The sequence below is a fragment of the Cygnus olor genome, chromosome 14, assembly GCF_009769625.2.
Source record: "Cygnus olor isolate bCygOlo1 chromosome 14, bCygOlo1.pri.v2, whole genome shotgun sequence".
Lineage (NCBI taxonomy): Eukaryota > Metazoa > Chordata > Aves > Anseriformes > Anatidae > Cygnus > Cygnus olor.
Window position 1 is genome coordinate 1,212,075 of NC_049182.1, and position 17,045 is coordinate 1,229,119.

The 17,045-nt window shown below is 53.5% G+C and overlaps 1 protein-coding gene across 4 annotated transcripts in view; it reads right to left on the minus strand.

Annotated features, from left to right (window-relative positions):
- ARHGAP26 (Rho GTPase activating protein 26) overlaps positions 1-17,045 on the minus strand; it is a 132,078-nt gene that overhangs the window by 16,760 nt on the left and 98,273 nt on the right. For all 4 annotated transcript variants that reach the window (XM_040573146.1, XM_040573147.1, XM_040573149.1 and 1 more), the window contains exon 20: positions 12,840-12,993. In XM_040573146.1, the coding sequence (XP_040429080.1) occupies positions 12,840-12,993 (154 nt within the window). The remainder of the gene's footprint in view (positions 1-12,839; positions 12,994-17,045) is intronic.

Here is a 17,045-nt window from a genome sequence, read left to right on the forward strand (position 1 = left end):
CTCTAGTGACGTTTATAGGTGGCAGAGAGACCTAATTTACTGCCATTTTGCTTTCAGCAGGCTCAATAAAACTGTTGGCTAGGATCGCGCTTGAGAGACTCAGCCCAAAAGAAACCCCAGCCCAGCACGAGCAGAGGCACTGGAGGCAGAGCCGAGCTGTGCAGGCTGCACCCGGCTGGGCTGGGCAAGCGCTGCACAGCCAGGAGAGCAACCTGCACACAGGGACCCCCGCTCCGTGAGCCAGAGGGGAGAGGGGGAGGAAGGCAGGAGAGGAAAAGGCGAAAAAGAAAGCAAGAAGATGAGTCTGAGATCTACCCATCAGCTCCTAACAGCACACACACTCTTCTGTTAGCTGCCCCGGGGAAGGCTTTGTTGTAGCATCTTTGATTCCTGCATCCATTTCCCCACAATGGCCTTAATGTATTTTCAAATACCGCTTTATTTGAAAGTAAAATTTCCATTAGCCAATATTAGTCTGAGGCAGTTTCTTTGAAGAAAATACAGCTATGCAGCTATCTCCACACTAATTATATGAATTAAGAAAGCAATGAAAGTGCAATGTCTGTATTTTCTTCCCCAGGCTTTCAAGAAAGCTGTCTTTTAAGCATATGTGATGCTGAAGTCAAAGGCACTTTTTTAGATCTCTTGGAGGGAGTTGTACAATTCTAATTTAATTCAGTTTGCGAGAAGCACCCTTAGATGTTCCCAGAGCAAATCACATAAACAGAGCAGTGCAGTTCAAAAGCAGAAACTTCTGAAAAGTCTCTTGGGAGGCAGCTCTGCAAAAAGCTGCAGAGAGCAGAAGGGAGGTTGGAAAGAGCTGCAGAGAGGCCTGGGGAGAGGAGCCTGTGAAGAGGCTGTCTGTCTGTCCATCTGCGACGGCCCGCACACCCTGTACAGGCAATACCGTCCCCAGGAGTATGCTCCAGTTAACTCCAAAGATGCGGATTCAAAGCAACCACATACTTTATTCCTGCTGAGAAAAGGAAGATAGGTTTCTGCGTGCATTAGCGAAAAGGAGGCTTAACCTGACAAATTATCTTTGTTGTAATGGATGACCATGTAGAAACTATTTTGACGTATGACTGCTGGTTCACATGGGGCTAGCCACAAAACTGGAGACTTTCTTTATAAGAATATTTGGCCAAATTTTCAAGTTCAATTTGTGGAAAGTTTCTAGTCTAGGAGCCAACTCAAAACTGAAAGAGCTAAAGCTTTGAAAAGTTGTTATGCCAAAGTCTTGGGCAAATGAAAAGCCAACACAGCAGAAAAACAGATAAACCATCCATCTTCGACCTTTCCCTCCTGCGAGCCCAAAGCAACAAGCCCACGGAGCAGAGACGCTGGGAAAGCTGGCGTCCTTTCAGCGCTGGACTTTTCCTCTCGACCAAGCAGCCTTAAATATCTCTCCTCAAATGAAAGTTTGTAATTTCCCTCTGCCCTCCCAAAACAAGATGACTGCTCTTGTGGCCTACAGGCATCTTTCTTTTACACATATCTTAAAATACTTCATGGAAGCATACAAATGCTTCTAAAATAAATCCAGGATTATTTAAACACAACATAGGAAAGAATTATGAAATACATACGTATAAATATACATGCGTGTGTGTGTATTAGATATACGCAAGTTCTAAAACGTATTGCCATCAGCAACTAGGCCTCCACCACATTTATCTGTGGAGTCTACTGAGTATACTGCTTGTATTTTTCATGAAACGGGTTTGAAGATGTTTGCCAGACCCTTGAATCACTGCAGTTTATGGAGCTTTCTAACTGCAGGCAGAATCTGGGACTCCCAAGTTAAAGCTGCTTTGCAAAAAACAAACACACAGACACCCTTATAACAGTCTGAACCAAAAAAAATAAGTAAGTCATGAGATACTTGGAATATTATGTCATCTGGAATAAGCCAAGCAGCAGACTGGGAACTTGAGGATCTGTTCTCAAATAAGAACACCAGGAGATCCGCGTTCCTCTTTGGAACGGTAAATGACCCCTGCTCCTCCTGAGCCGAGGCCGACCCCACGGCCCAGCCACGCAGCGCCGTGCCCCAGGGGCCGCCTGCCCAAATCCCCCACCCGACCCACAGACATGGGGTGGGACAGGGCAGTGCCACCGGCCCCGGTGCTGCTGCGGAGGATGAAGCAGGGAGCACACGGTGCCGCTGCTCACCGGGGCTCCGTGCCAGCCCTGGCCGGGTCGGGGCCCACCCCGCGGTGCCGCCCGGTGAGCCTCCGCGGAGACCTCCTCGCTTCCCGGCACAAAGCCCCACAGCCCGCTTTTGCTGCCGTGTCCCTACCCTCGCTCTCCTCATGTTGCAGTACTTCCCGTGACCCCAAACAGGAGGGAACCAACGCTTGTTTGGGCTCACTTCACCCCAGATCCACACCAGATGCCGTACGCAGGTTTCTGCCGTCCCGCCCGGGGACCCGCAGGGCCAGGCGGTGCCCACCTCGGAGAGCCTTCCTCCCCCAGCGGCTCATCTGCAGGGTCGTCAGCGGCCTCCCACGGGCTCTTCCCCCATCCACGAGCAGTGTGGTGGTGCCTTGCAACTCCGTCAGAAGAGACGCGAACCGCACCAGGAGGTGCTGAGGGAGAAAAGCTGCGATAATTGCACACCGTGGCACCGCCTGGACGGGCGCGCTGTGAGCAGCCACCTCCCTGCCGGCTGGGACAGCAGCTCCGTGCCACCGCAGCCCCGCGGGGACCAGGCAGGCCGCGTGTAAAAGCCCAGTCCCAGCCTGCAACTGCAGACAGGACAGGTCCGATGTCTTAAAATTAAATTTAGATACGTCTCTTCACGATGAGCTACCATTATGAGATTTTACCTAATCCCTTTAAAACGCCATTTTTTGGTTCGCACAATCAGAAGATCCGCCCCTCGCGGCCGGCCCTGGTGATTAAAACCCCGATCAGGCAGAAGCCCAGGGCGTAGCGCATGGTGGGGCTGCCGGGGCTGGCACGGAGCCGCTCGGCCGGGAGCCGCTTCCTTCGCCCAGGGCAGTGCCGCAGGTCGGCACCACGCACCGGCTGCGGTCCTCTTCCAGATCTAAAGTGGGGCTGAATGCCGGGGTGGGGGAGAGCGGGTAAGCACACGGGTTTCACAGGGACAGCTCTGCTTGACTGAGAAGAAAATTTCTCAAACAAAAGCCCCAGAGATGCCATTCCAGAGAGACATTCCCCAAGTGGCTGACAGGAAGGCAGGATGAGGGTGGGACCCGCCTCGGTGCCTTCTGCACCTCCAGTTGCCATTATTCTTCACAAATATAAACAACGGGAGCAGAAGAAAGCAGAGCCACAAAAGCCTCTGCAAAACAACTGCAACTGAGCACGAGACAGGAACTGCAGAGGTCACGCAGGTTAAGGGCTCATTTCTGACACACCACAGCCCCCCCCCGGATGGAGGACGGACGGACGGACGGACGGGCGGACACGGCACGGCAGCCGCCTGCCCCTGTCCCCGGGTGGCTGCCACTTCCCTGCGCCGTCCCGCGTGTCCCCGGGCACAGGCAGTGACCTGCAGCCAGCCCCGAGCCGCAGCCCCTCGTCAGCCCGTGCCCACGGGGATGTGCAGGCGTTCCTCTGCCTGCCACTTTCTGCCTGGTTTTACATTAATCTGCATTTTCTTTTTTCGTTTTGAAGCCATTGCGCAGTTTGTACCTCCTAACCTCTGTCCATCCTTCAGAAGCAGCATGGGGTAATTAATATATGGAAAATACAGCCTGAGATCAAAAAGCGCGTTGGTGCTGCACTTCACTTACATCATTTGACCAAAGGGGTTATTTCAGAAATATTCTGACCTGTACGCCTGACCCAAGAAACGAAGAAGGAAACCGAAGCTCAAGAACTTCCCGGCTGGTCGCTGCTCCGAGGCTGAGCCTCTCCCACGGCCCCGCACCGCAGCGCTCGCCCTGCCCCAGCAAGGGGGCACAGGGAGCTTCCCTCCAACCTGAGCACAGGGAGGGCTTTGAAAAGCACAAGAGGAGCAAACAACTCAAAGGCACTCAGCAGCACCTGCACCTTTCTGCCCACCTGCATGCGCCAGGATGAGCGTGGCTTCCAGCACCCAAGTGCTGCGAGGTCCCCGCGGCGCCGCGCTCTGCCCATGTGTCCCTGCTCTCTCAGCTGCCTCCGCTGCAGCCACGCCACCTCCAGCGGTGCAGGAGATGGAGGGCACACAGCCTGACACCATCCCGCCTCCAGCACAGGACAGCATTGCCGAGAAAGGACCGCTGGGCTTTAACCTGTGCAAATTTGACCTGCAAGTCTGAAATGGGAAAATAAAATCCTGTATTGGTGTTTCCAGAGCGGTGGTTTGCAGCTCACAGCCCAGGGCTAACGGGGCTTTGCAGCTAATGCAGGATTTGTTTGTACAATCTCAGCAGGATGCTGCAGTAGGTAGTGCAAGTGAGTAGAAAAGGGGGAAGAGGCCTTTGATGCGGATGTTACTGATGGCTCCCAAAGCCCTACGAGGACCGGGGTGCGCTGACCAGGGCAGTACCAGCCTGCGCGGAGCCCTGGGGGCCTGCATGCAAACCTGTGGGGCACGACCCTCTCAGCACACGTTTTGCTCCTTATTACCCTGAGCAGAAGAACCCAGCTGACAGGGATGTCAAATCTTTTTGCCAAGTCAGCCAGATACTATCTGATGAGTACACCAGTTGGTTATTAACCATCGTCATTCACTTTTCAAAGGTGTGAATATGCAGCAGTGACTAACGAACATCTCCTGAGCAAGACCGGCCGGTTTCGCTGCACCCCAGCGACTCATCCGACACCCGTGTTGGGATTAGTGACTTCGGTAACTTCAGACATTTTCCTAGCCTGAAACCGAACACCCCTGAGCAGCTGCAATTCCAGCGCCGCTGCCGACCCGGTGCGCTAAGGGTGGGATTTGCGTTTGGGCTGCAGGTCGCAGCGCAGCACGCAGGGCACAGGGAAGAGCGCTGCTGCTGCTGGCTGCCGCGCCTCGGGCAAGCACCCGGCCTCTTTTCACCCAGCTAGGCACGCGGTGTAGCATATCCCCCTTATCTGTAAAAAAAAACACAAATGAAACTAAAACGCAGCTGAGCAATCTAAGAGTCTCAACTGGAAAGGCAGAAATGACAGCATTTTGTGGCAGCAGCAGACGTGAGGACTGTCACCGCCTAACCACCGGTTACCGCTGCAGCCACGAGAAAGCTCTGCTTTGACAGGCCTGCGCCGGCTTACAAATGTTTCAAAGCTCTGTGGTTTATAGGAAATAAATCCATTCTCGTGGGCAGTTTTCTCCCACCTCACACCTTCGGCTGGCTTAGAGGCAGGGCTGCGGGGCCGCGGCGGCTCCGCTGGGCGCAGCGCTCCTGCAGCACACGCGCACACAACCTCTTCACCGCGGCCTCGTCAGGCGCTGCTCGGAAAACGAAACGGCCCTGGCTCGCAGCTCCTCTGCTGTGAATGAAATAAAAGCTGTAAAGAGTTCCTGGGCATTCACAGCCCGCAAGTACCTCCCCTCTGTGCGCCTTCTGGGGGGTCCTTCCACAAATAAAAGAAGGCTCTTCTCGCTGCCAGCTTCATACGGCATCCAGAAACCGAGTTTCCCTCCTCTGGAATCACTGACCGGCGCCAGCCTCCGCTGCCCTTCACACCTGGCTGGTCTTACTGCTGGTAACGTGGTGGCACAGCTCCCGGGGGAGGAAGGATTTGTTCTGACAATAGCTTGACTAATGAAGCACAGCACAGAACGAGTTCACTTCTCTCCTGTTACTGACGACTTCACAAAAGTTCAAACAAATCCAAACAGCCCCCAGCCCCTATTTTTGCTGCAGCTATCTGCCTTCTGACCAAGTACAGGCAGCAGAGCCGCCGAATAAGGCTGGGTCACGTTTATGTACTTATTTTTCAGAGCGGAAAAAGTGACTTAAATTCTGCAAGGACCTAGCAGCATTTACAGATCTATTTACTTCTTGGGTGTTTTTGCTTACGTGTGTTACAACTGGTAATTGCTAAGCTGTTTGCATTTTTAGGAGTTTATTTATTCCAGCAAGTACCACCTTATGCCATTCAATACGCCCATGATGCTTGTGGCTCTCAGGCCTTTCGTTTTTGGGAAGGGAAGGAGAAATGTAGTTCAAGTTTTAACTGGGACGCCTAATGAAGATTTATTCTGGTCTTGTAAATCAGAAGCACATGGGAGTAGCCTCTCCCCCTTACACTGACTGGGCTATTTTTTTCATGACCACTGGACCTTAGATCTGCTCCTCATTTCTTTCCATATCCGCAGAGGGCAAGAAATAGCCATACTTGGTCAATAAGAAAATAAAATAAAATGCAAACAGACATGTGACGACTAAATCCAAGTTTCCCAAAGCTATCATCTCCCTAAGGCCGGAGTCCCCAGGGCAAAGAAGGTACAGGATCACTCGGCCACCGCACCTCCCCAAGGCACGCTCCTACTGCGCCCTAACACAGGAACTCATCTGCACGCCCTGCTCAGCCCAACCCCACGGACATCAGCTTTGTTGGCGAAACCACTCCAGGAGAAACCCCAGTGCCCTGAATAATCCTTACAGACCTCAAAAACCCGCTGCCCTTAGGTCCTTTAGAAACAAGCGAGCAAGAAAATAAACACAATTATTCCATTTTGAGGGAGCAGCGGAGTACACTTCCTTCGTCAAGTAATTTTTCTTTCAACATCCATTATTTTTGACTTGGTTCGCACATAAAAAGCCGATTCCACGAGCAATTGGTAAAGGCGTTGATATTGTGAAGGGAGCTCTCTGTAATTATCACCCTGACGCAAACCAAGTGCACGCGGACAGGCACGCGAACCCTAATAAGGGTGTGAAAGGTGCCAAGCCATGAACTCCAAAGCTGAGGAACAAGTCAGCTGCTGCAAAGTGCTCATAAAGCCCCCCTTTGGCCGCATGGCCACGGCAGGGACAGCCACCCCTCGGGGACGGCCACCGTGGCAGCCCAGCAGCCGCTCCGGCACTGCACGATGCCGCATCCTCCGAGGGAAAGCCCAAAGGATTAAAGGATGCACTGCCTAGGCACGAGGGCCTTAAGGCAACTCTAATTCTGGCGTTTCCTTGTGCGTGCAGCCAAGTTCCCAGCCCAGGGGATCCCGTCCCATGCCCTGCTGCGCAGATGGCTTCTCAGGTTTTTAGAAAAGCAAAGCAAAGCCGGGAGGATCCTCCCGCGGGCAGGGCTGAGCCTCCTGAGGCCGAGGCAAGGAGGCTGCTGGCTGCGCCACCCCCGAGCTCCGTGCCTGGTATTTTTGGAGACATCCCCGCACGCAACCGGCAGCGCCGTCCCGCCCCACAGAAAAATGTGTATTTTTGCGCCTCCTCTGCACAGGTAAAAAACCTCCTGCCACACCTCCTGCGGCTCCCCGCCGGCTCTAATCGCCGCCGCAGTTCCTGCTCGTCTCGTCAGGCTTCGTGGCTTCCCCCAGGCTCCCCTCGGGGCCCCCAGTCCCACGCTCAGCCTCCACCCTCAGCCGCCGGCAGCCCCAGCCGCAGCCTCCGCGCTCCCCGTGTGGGGGTCCTAAGCCAAGGGGTCTTCTCCACGGCTCTCCCGATTCACCAGGCAGCATTTCTGAGCGCCCGGCCTTGCTTTGGAGACCTCGTGTTTGGCTGCTGCAGCCAGGCTCGCCCTGCGCTGCCATGCCAGCAGACAGGGAGCTGGTGTGGGAGGGATGCCCAGAGCGGCCGAGGCGCGTGAGGACAGCCTCTCCCTGCCCCCCTCCAGCGCCCGCCAGAAATGGCTGGAGCTACGGTGTCCCTCCGAAAGGACAGCCTCACAGAGCCGCTCTAAAATTAGCCCTGAGATTGAATTGCCCTGTCACCACTCGGAGAGCCGGGGAGCCACGTGCTGCTTGCGGTGCTCCAAGGAGAGCACCAGGCACGGCACGGCATGGCACAGCACGGCATGGCACAGAATGGTCCCCCCCAGGGCTGGGGACAGAGCAGGGGCACTGCTGTGGGATGCCTGGGGGCCAGGGCGAGCACCACCCGGCCTAGCTGGGAGTTCCGGGTGCTCCCCCACCCGCCCCGACCATCCTGCGTGCTTCGGATGCAAATCGCCCCTTCTGAGAGAAAAGGCAGAAGCCTCCTGGATATCGTTTGCATGCTCCTACTTCTGAGCAGGCCGACGACTTCATGAAGTCGCAATGCAAAAATCCAGCCCATCTAGTTACGGGGCGAAAAGTCATCTGGCCTCACCCCGCCTTCAAAACTGTCACGCACGAGAAGAAATTACGATGAGAGAACAGACCGAAACCCTCGCTATTCCATCCAATGCACATCTCCGGTGTGTATTACCAGGCCACCAGAGCAAGGTGCTGGCTTTTAAGGGTTTAAAAAAAAAGAAACATTCTTAAGTCTTATGTGCTTTGTGATCACACAATGTTTGAAAACTTTCCCCGTTTCAGCTAAAGTATATATCCATGCTAGAAATACAGGCTTTTCTGGCTTTTGTTTTGTCATGTTTCCTAAGGAAGAAGTTCTCTGCAATGGCGAGGGTAAAGAAAATCAGTGCCTATTTAAAAGAAATATTTAAAAATCCCCATGTGGGGCGTTGGTGGCAGCAGACAGCCAGCTCTGGTCCCTCGTGCCCGCCGCCGCAGCGACAGCTCCTGGCAGGGGACAGCAGCCCTGCTGACTCACCAGTACAACTCCCGCCCAGAGCAGTTTTTCCATAAAAATACAACCAGCCCTAATAAATAAACGCATTCCCATCGTAAAACCCTGATTGGTGCCTGGGAAGGAAGAGCCTTTGCCCTGCAGCAAAACAATTTCCCTCCTGGCTCGTGATGGAGGGCCAGGACCGAGGAAGGCAAACCTGAAAACGAGCGAGTTCCCCCGGCCGAAGGACAGCGGTGGCACGCAGAGCGCCTCCCACGCGTGCTGCTCTCACAGCGCCCGACGCGGCCGCCCGGCCCCGCTCACGTGCAGAGATCCGGGAGAGCAGCAGGAGCCAGGAGGGATCCCTGGGAGGATCTGAGAAGCAGGAGCTGGGCTCGGCCCCGCGTGGAGCAGAGCTGAGCTACGCACCAGCATCTGCCGGCGAGCCGAGAAGCTTTGTAGACAAAGCTCAGACAAACTTCTCTACTTCCACAGACGGCGTTCAAAATTTTTAACATCACACACTGTAAGGTCACAGGGTATATCGAATGTATCAGTGCTCACTGCAGCAAAACTAAAACAAGACATCCCCCAAACCTGCAGCCTTAATGTCTTTGCTCCAGCAAGCCTTGCGCTGAGATCAGCAGGAGCTTCACAGACTTATTTTGACACGAACATCAGCCTGCACAATAAGAAGCTCGAACTTCCAACCAACACGGCTCCTCTCCTGGCAGCACGCCGAGAGCTTATGCAGACACTGAGCAGCGTGCCCTGATGCTCTGAGGGGCTGGGTGCCCACCACGACGACACGAGGGCCAGAGACATGTCAGTGACTAAGGGCACCAAACCCGTCCACCTCCCAGCAGCAGAACAGAGCAAAAGGCCCTGGTCCACGATGGCCCGCACGGAAGCATCCGTTTCACCGGTAATTTCAGGCACCAAAAAAAAGAAGGAAAAAAAAAAAAGAAGAAATTCAATTCTGGTCTGGGTTAGTTTTTAATTTACTAACCTTTGCTGTTGTCACTTTAGGGAAGGAAGCACCAAATCCAGGATTCCTTTTTTACTAGTACTCTCAATGAGTTCCTTGTTCAGAAAGAAATCCTTTTTTCTTTAAAGAAGGAAAGCGGGGCTTCCCGGCCTGCTCACACCTGGAATTTTACAGCTCCGCAGCTGCAGGGCTTGAATTCTTGAATTCTGCCAGCACCGCGAGCTGCTCCAGCCGTGGGCCGGGCAGCTCCTCCTGAGCGGGTCCCGAGATGGGACAGCCCTGGCCCGTGGCCAAAAGCTTACAGAAAATGGTGAAGAATGCAGGAAAAAACCAAACTCCTGAAGCTGTGCTCAACGATGGGTCTCACGGGACTGGCAGAGGGTTTGGCAGGGTTTTTGAAGGGGCACGGAGAGCAAGGCACCCTGACACGCTCCCTGATGCCGGGCACCCTCATTGTGGGTCCGGTAATTACAGGGGAGCACCGGAAACCCTCGCATGGCAGTAAGAGATAATAGCAACCGGCTTCAGTGCACAGAGCTGCCCAAGGCTTTGCAAAGCCGAAATTACCCAGCTGGTTAAAGAAACAGGGACGGCTTTATACAGGCATTATTTGTGCAGCGCCGCAGGGCAGCAAGGACAACGCCGCCGGGACACTGGCACCATTCAGGCAGCGTGCCCCGACCCCGAGAGCGCAGCCCGTGCACAGCCGCAGGGAAACGCGCTGCTCGCCGCGCTCCTGCCCCGGCAGCACTCCTCCTCTTCCTCCTCCTCCTCACCACTCCCCATCAGCACCCGCACGGGGCAGAGGCGTGAAGCAGAGGAGCCCTGCACCTCCGTGGGCCGGGCACGGGGATCACCGCTGCCACCGCTCCGACCGCGGCTGGGGGTGACTCCGGTGACCGCCCCAAGCAGAGCAACCCCAACCATCACCCGACCCGCAGCCCTGGTGTGGAACCAAAACCACTCGCGCCAAGCCCTTACTTGTCTAAAAACGCGTGCTCCCTCCGCAGCGCCGAGCAAGCCCGGCAGCCTCCCTGCACTCGCTGCTCTCCCCGGTCCCCCCCAAACGCCGTGTGGGGGCTGAGCACCATTAGCTGGCTCGAGCCAGCTACAAATAAACACGTGGAAACGATCTGGGTATGTTTAACCACCACGGCACTGCAGAGGAAATATAGCAATCAAATTTTCATGGGACTACAAATTAGGTTAAAAGCAAATATTTAAAGACAAACTAATGCGTTTCAGCAAACATCAAAACCCAGGAGCACAGATAAGTATGAGAACAGCATGGGCTCGTGCGGAGCAGACTCGGGTTGATGGGTAAGCAGGCACAGAGGCTGAAGAGACATCTATACGTAGCATTAAAAGAGAACAAAATGAAGTCAAACGCTTCATTTCTCATCGAAAGATTGGATTAAAGACATTTGATTTACATAATTGGGATTATAGAGAAGAAAACATTTGCTTTGAGGTATTCACTTCAGACTTACTTTTTAACCTTTAGCTCGACCTTGACTAAAAGCTTGCACATTTCTGTGTGTGCAGTCACTGGATGTAAGGAAAAATACCAAATGCCACAAACTTTGCCAGAGGCAGAAGTGCTGCCAGGGCTACCCTGCTAGGCACCGTTTCACTTTGCACAAGTGTTAAGGCCCCTTATGGGCAGCAAGCAAATGGTTCTGCTCCAGTCCGCTCACGTAGCTCTGGGTGACAGCAAGACGCCTCCGCTCCCCAGAGCCCCACACAGCCTGAACTGGTTCATTCCGCTGAGCTTCTTTACAACTTTCTTTAAAAAATAAGTTATTAGGAAGAGCAACTCCTGGAATTTGAAAAACTGCAAATCTGGCAAACAATTCCTATAAAGTCACAACGAGACTCGGGCTCACAAACGTTGCTGCAATACAAGCCACATAATTTTCTTCCCTTGGAGGACAAATAAACTAAAAACATCCTGTTGGGGGCAACGGCATGTGACCGACCCCCGGGGCTTCCACCAGCAGCACGGGCACGAGACCCGTGCATCCCGACTCAGTTCACGGCACACAACTCGCGGCCTTACCGCGGCTCCTGCCCCGCGGGCGCCGTTTCACCCGCCCAGCGTCCTGCCAGGTGGGTTCGGCTTACACGAGGTCGGCTGCGTTGCTCGCAGGGTTTTAGTGGCAGCAGTGGTGATGGGAAAGAGATGGAGCTGACGGGCGAAAGCCAGAGCCCTCCTCCGCCCAGACACTGCCAATGTGCACCTACCTTTGCCCGTCCCAGTGCTGTGGGGCTGAGCCCCCCCTGTGGGGCGCGGGAGCCGCACCCCAGACCCCAACCCCGTCCCCTCCCATCAACCAGAGGGACCACGGCCAGGGTCACTGGCCCACCCGGCACCAGCACCGGCACTTCACCGTCTCCACCGGTAGCTAGGAGAAAGCTGCTCAGACCAAGCGCTCACCGCGTGCCCTCAAGGAGCTGGGGGCTTGCCCAGCTAGGTGGGAGGGGGCCATGCATGCAGCCCGTGGGGGGACATGGAGGGAGGAAGGCCTCCCCTCACCGCCAAGGTCGCTGCGCACCACTGCCGCCGGCGGCGCAGCAGGGCCGATCCTGCCGGCCGACCCCCGGGGCCCGCGACGGCTGCCGCAGATCTGGGCAGATCTACACGTGTGCGGGAGGGGAGGGAGGTTCTGTGGGAAAATGCGCCGGGGCGCAGCAGGGCCGCGGCAGGAAGGAAATTCCCCGCAGCAGAGCGGCCACTGGTGCGAGGGCTCGGCTGTGTCAAGTCCAGGGGACTTCATAAATAACTCGGCCGTCCCCAGGGAGTCATTGCTAAGGTCGCTATTTTTTCCCTTGAACTTTCCAGATGAAGGAAGCAATAGCAGAAGCAATGGCACAGATTTGGCTGGAGATCAACTGTACTGACAACAGTCATAGGATTTAACTCAGAAGAAAAGTCCTTTGTGTTTGCTGGAGTTATCTCCAGATGGGTCAAGCAGTTCAAACAGCAACGCGGAGCTCTGCTTGAAAAATATCCCGCGTGCTCAAAATAACCCGGGCTGAGCTCACCAGCAGATCTAACCCGCAGCCACTAATCCCACCACTTAGGCAGAGTTAAAAATGCAGCACACATGCTAGGCGGCCATTAAAAATTAAAATGTTAAATTGTATTCTTCCACATACTGCTGGGATTCAGAGTAAGAAACAGCCCTGATTAAAGATTAAGGACAGAGAGCCTATAAAACACTAATTACTACCGTACTTACAGTGAATTTGGCCTGTTGGGTTTAATTACTTCTAGTTCAAGATCACTTGAGTTCAGGTTGGGCTGGGGAGAGCTGTTGGAGTTGAGGAAGCTGTTTGCATTTGAGGATACGACGGATTCCAGGCTGGAGTTGATGATACTGTTCCTATTCTCCTCTGAAAAACACCAAAACCCAAAAATCATCAGACACCACACATAGCTGCTATTGCTTAAAAAAAAGCATAGAGCTGCGAAGGCATATGGCATTCCTATTAATAATCCCTGCCCTACTGTAAATAGGCAGTATCCTACCAGATCCCCAACGGCAGGCAGTTAGTTTACAGTCAAATTTTCTGTACGTTGTACATCAATATACAATTATTGCACCAGTTATTTTTTTTATTGATGCAAGTACATTTTAAATTAATGATATTTTAAAGAAAATATGGTTTTTTTTTGGGTTGTTTTTCTTAAGGCATTAATATTTTATATTCCCAAAGACTTCCAAAGTGCTACATAACCCGAAAAAAAATTAGAATGCAAACTACATACAGGAAGGAATGTCTCTGTGACTGAAATCGGCGACCACAGGGCTGAACGTTTGTGTGACAGAGCAGGATAACATTTTAGAAGGAGGAAAGGACAGATCACCCAGTTAAAGTTTATCTCAGCAAAGCAATGCTTCAGCCTAGGACGTGACAATAACTACTATCAGTCTTTTCTGGCCAGGCCCAGCATCACAAAGCAGCATTGTTACAAACAGGGCTGAGGAGGAAGGGGAAAGGGTCTCCACTCTGCCTCGGTGCAGCTGCTCTGAGCGCTCCCAGCTCCGGCCCCGTGGCTCAGCCCCGGCTCTGCACCGGCCGTGGCACAGCACCGCACGGACACCGGCTGCACCGTGCCCGCCGAGACGTGGGCACCTCCGGGCCGCCAGCCGGGAGGTTTCTTGGAGTTTCTCCTTTCCCTTCATCATGCTCTGCTACGAGACTTCCCCCCTTATCCGTGTAACTTCAGCACCGAGGTGTGGAAACGTTACGTATCCCAAACCAACCTCCGGCAGCATGGGTCCCCTCCTCAGCTCTGCGCTGAATTACCCCAAATCACATTAATTCATTTTCGTAAGGTGCCTTTTCCATATAAGCAGCAATTGCAGTTGTAATTGGGAGAAGCAATTATCATCACCGAAGGCACGGAAAGCAGCTCTATTGCAGAGAACTGCTCCTTCTGTGATGATGTTTTCCTGAAAGACAGGCACCCGCTGGAAAACGCACTGAGTGCTACTTTAATGATTAATCTTTCAGAGAAATTATTTCTCCTGTGCACACTAATATGATCAAATTGCTGCTGAAAAGCACGTAGTAATAAAGAACCTCTCATTCTCAATCCCTTCAGATTATACGTCTGCTTGCATTAGAAGGCCAACACGCAACACTCATCTATATCCTGTGCACGTTTAAAGAAGGATAAACAGCGTAAGAGGAACCCCTGAGCTATGCGGGTAGTTAAGACTGAACACCCAGCAGAGAGAAACCCCTCACATTTCTGTGAAATAGCTTGGAAGCAGTGCTGCCTCAGGGACAGAGGAGCGTGGCATTGTGTAAGCCCTTTGCCACCGTTTCAAGGAAAAAAGATTACATGGGCAAAAGGTTCGTGGGTGCCAGGGCGAGGAGCAAAGTCTAACGCTCCTCGTCACGTTCGCTCCCCGGGGTCACTGAGTTCTCCTGGTTCCTGGGCAAAATCAGAGCGCTTGCAGGCAGCAAGGGGGCCCAAACTCAGCCCAGGTGATCTTCCAAAGATTAGACAAAGCCCAGGATGTGATATTTCTGTCGATCGATGTTAACAGGTTCCTGAAATTGCATGTCATTAATCTTGATCTCCAACAAGCTGACAGGGGAGCAGGTATCTCAAACACTTCTCTGTCCCCTCCGCTGGTCCTGTGATGCACCCAGCTGGATTTTTTTTCCAGCCTGCCACCGTCTGTGGTGTTAAAAGGAAAATACAGACGACCTCTTCAGCGATGAGTCATACAGCGGATCAAACAACGAGCCGTGCTTTCCCTAAACCACGTCAGAAAAGCTCACAAACAAGAGAGATTTCCCCGGAGTGCTGAATTTAAAGATATTTTTTGGCCCACAGCTCCCGGCCAGCTCCAGCAGCAGGTAATGGGTTTGGGGCCGGAGGGCTGTGCAGGTGGAGGAGCCCAGCTCGTGGAGCTCCCTGTCTGCCCTGCCTCGGCTGGTATAGTGACAGGGGTGCAAGGACGGGTGGAAGGAGAACACCAGCTTGCGCAGTGGCTGAGTGCAAGCCACACGGGGCAGCACGGTGTCTGGACACCAGACGGCAGGTCCCCACACACCAGCATCTCCAAAACCAGGTGTCTGAAGGAAAAACTGTTGCTTCCACTCCAGCACCCTGGGGAGCTCAGGGCAAGGCTGCACCAGGACGAAGAAGCTGGTTCTGCGTGGCAGCACCACCGCCAGGAGCCGTGCACCACGTGCAGCCCAAACACCGCTCGCTCGCATCAACGGGGGTGAGGCATCATGCTTACAAGAAGCTTCTGCCCCCCAGTTGTGCTGAGGGAGGTATAAACCCTTTGTGGCGGAAAAGATTATCCAGAAGATAAGAAGAAGCAAAAGTGAAGAAAAGCAGAGGCTGAACTCTCCAAACGTTGGCTGGGGGACAGAGCAGCCAGCAGACGAAATAAGAGAGAAATCCACCCGCCGAAGGACCTAAAAACCCCCGAAAGGCCAATCCACATCAGTCCTTGATCTTTGCACCCGACGGTGCAGGTTTCTAAGCCGGTCTGTGCCTGGCAGGCCCTGGCTGTGTGCCGACAGCACTCCCGACACCGGCCCCGCCGCAGCCCCGGCAGCGCAGAGCTGTGCCCTGCAGCGCCTTCGGCCGCGACGTCCGGTTGTTTCCAAACATTTTCTGCCCAAGGCTGAAGTCCGAAAATAAGCTCTGTAAGCCTAACAAATCAGTGTCAATTGCCTGTGTAATCTCAGACGCAGCTACCAGCCAACATTGAATTAAAGTCGCTATCAGCCAAGGAACTGGAAGTGTTTCATCTGCAGAGGATGGGAGATGAATGGCAGAATCGGAAACCATGCCTTTATTTTATTTCCTCCTTTTTAAAAGGCTGAGATTGTGTTTTGCTTCATGATTTTAACAGCTTAAGTGAAGGATTCTTTGCTGTGGTACTTAATTTGTCCTTATTGCTCCAGGAGCAGGACAGCCAAGCTGCCGCAGCACCGCCGAGGCAGAGGAGCCGCTCCGCAAACCACCCGTGCCCAGGTCCCACCTTGCCAGGTGCCAGAGCAGCGACCTGTGGCTGGGAACCCAGCTCTAGGGCACCTTGATAACCCTCACAGGGACCACAGAAGGGATGACAAAAGCACTCTGCGTAACAAAACACGAGCAAAGTGCCAAAACACCGCTTATAAGGAAAAACTGATACGGAACAAAGCGGTGTATTCCTGTGTTAACCCTGCTTGTTTCACAATATCCACTCGGTTCCTGGGTCACACTTGACCCAGGTCAGTTGTAGGCAAAAAATGTGAGCATTTAACAGCAAAAAAAAATCGTTATAATTATCCAATCTACTCTCTTGCGTGATCCTGTGTGTTGAACATGATAATTTCTGCGTTACGCATAGTTTTGTATGATGAATCTCAGTGAAAGTTTTAGAAAGGTATTTTACTTCAAAGAACAGATTTCAAATAATGGAAAATTCACTGCCCCGCTTATCTCCTTCTTATGGCTAAATTGCCCTCGGTATTAAAAAATGTGCACTCTGCTTCAGTTCTGAACACGCCTAGCTGCAGCTTCGAGCTCTTAGATCTCACCGTGCCCCTGTTTCACAGAGCAGACTCCTGCGGCCGGTACCCCTGGTGTGTTCAGGGCTCCTGAGCCCCCTCCACCTCTTCTGACACAGATTTCCAGGCACGGGCACCCAGCTGCGCGCCCCTCCTGTGCGGAGCAGCTCTCCGCGGGGCGGGCAGAGCAGGCGGCTCAGGCACAAACCCCAGCCAGCGAGTGAACCTCTGAACACCAGCAACACAGCTGCAAACACAGCTGGCGCTGGGAAGGATCGGCGCTTGCCAAATAACCCCAGGCACCTTGCTGCATTTAAGGACGGTTAGGACAAATCCTGCAAGCCTGCATGGCTGGAAAGCTGCCCCCGCTCATCCCGTGATGCGCGAGCGACCCGCACTCCCACAGCCCTCTC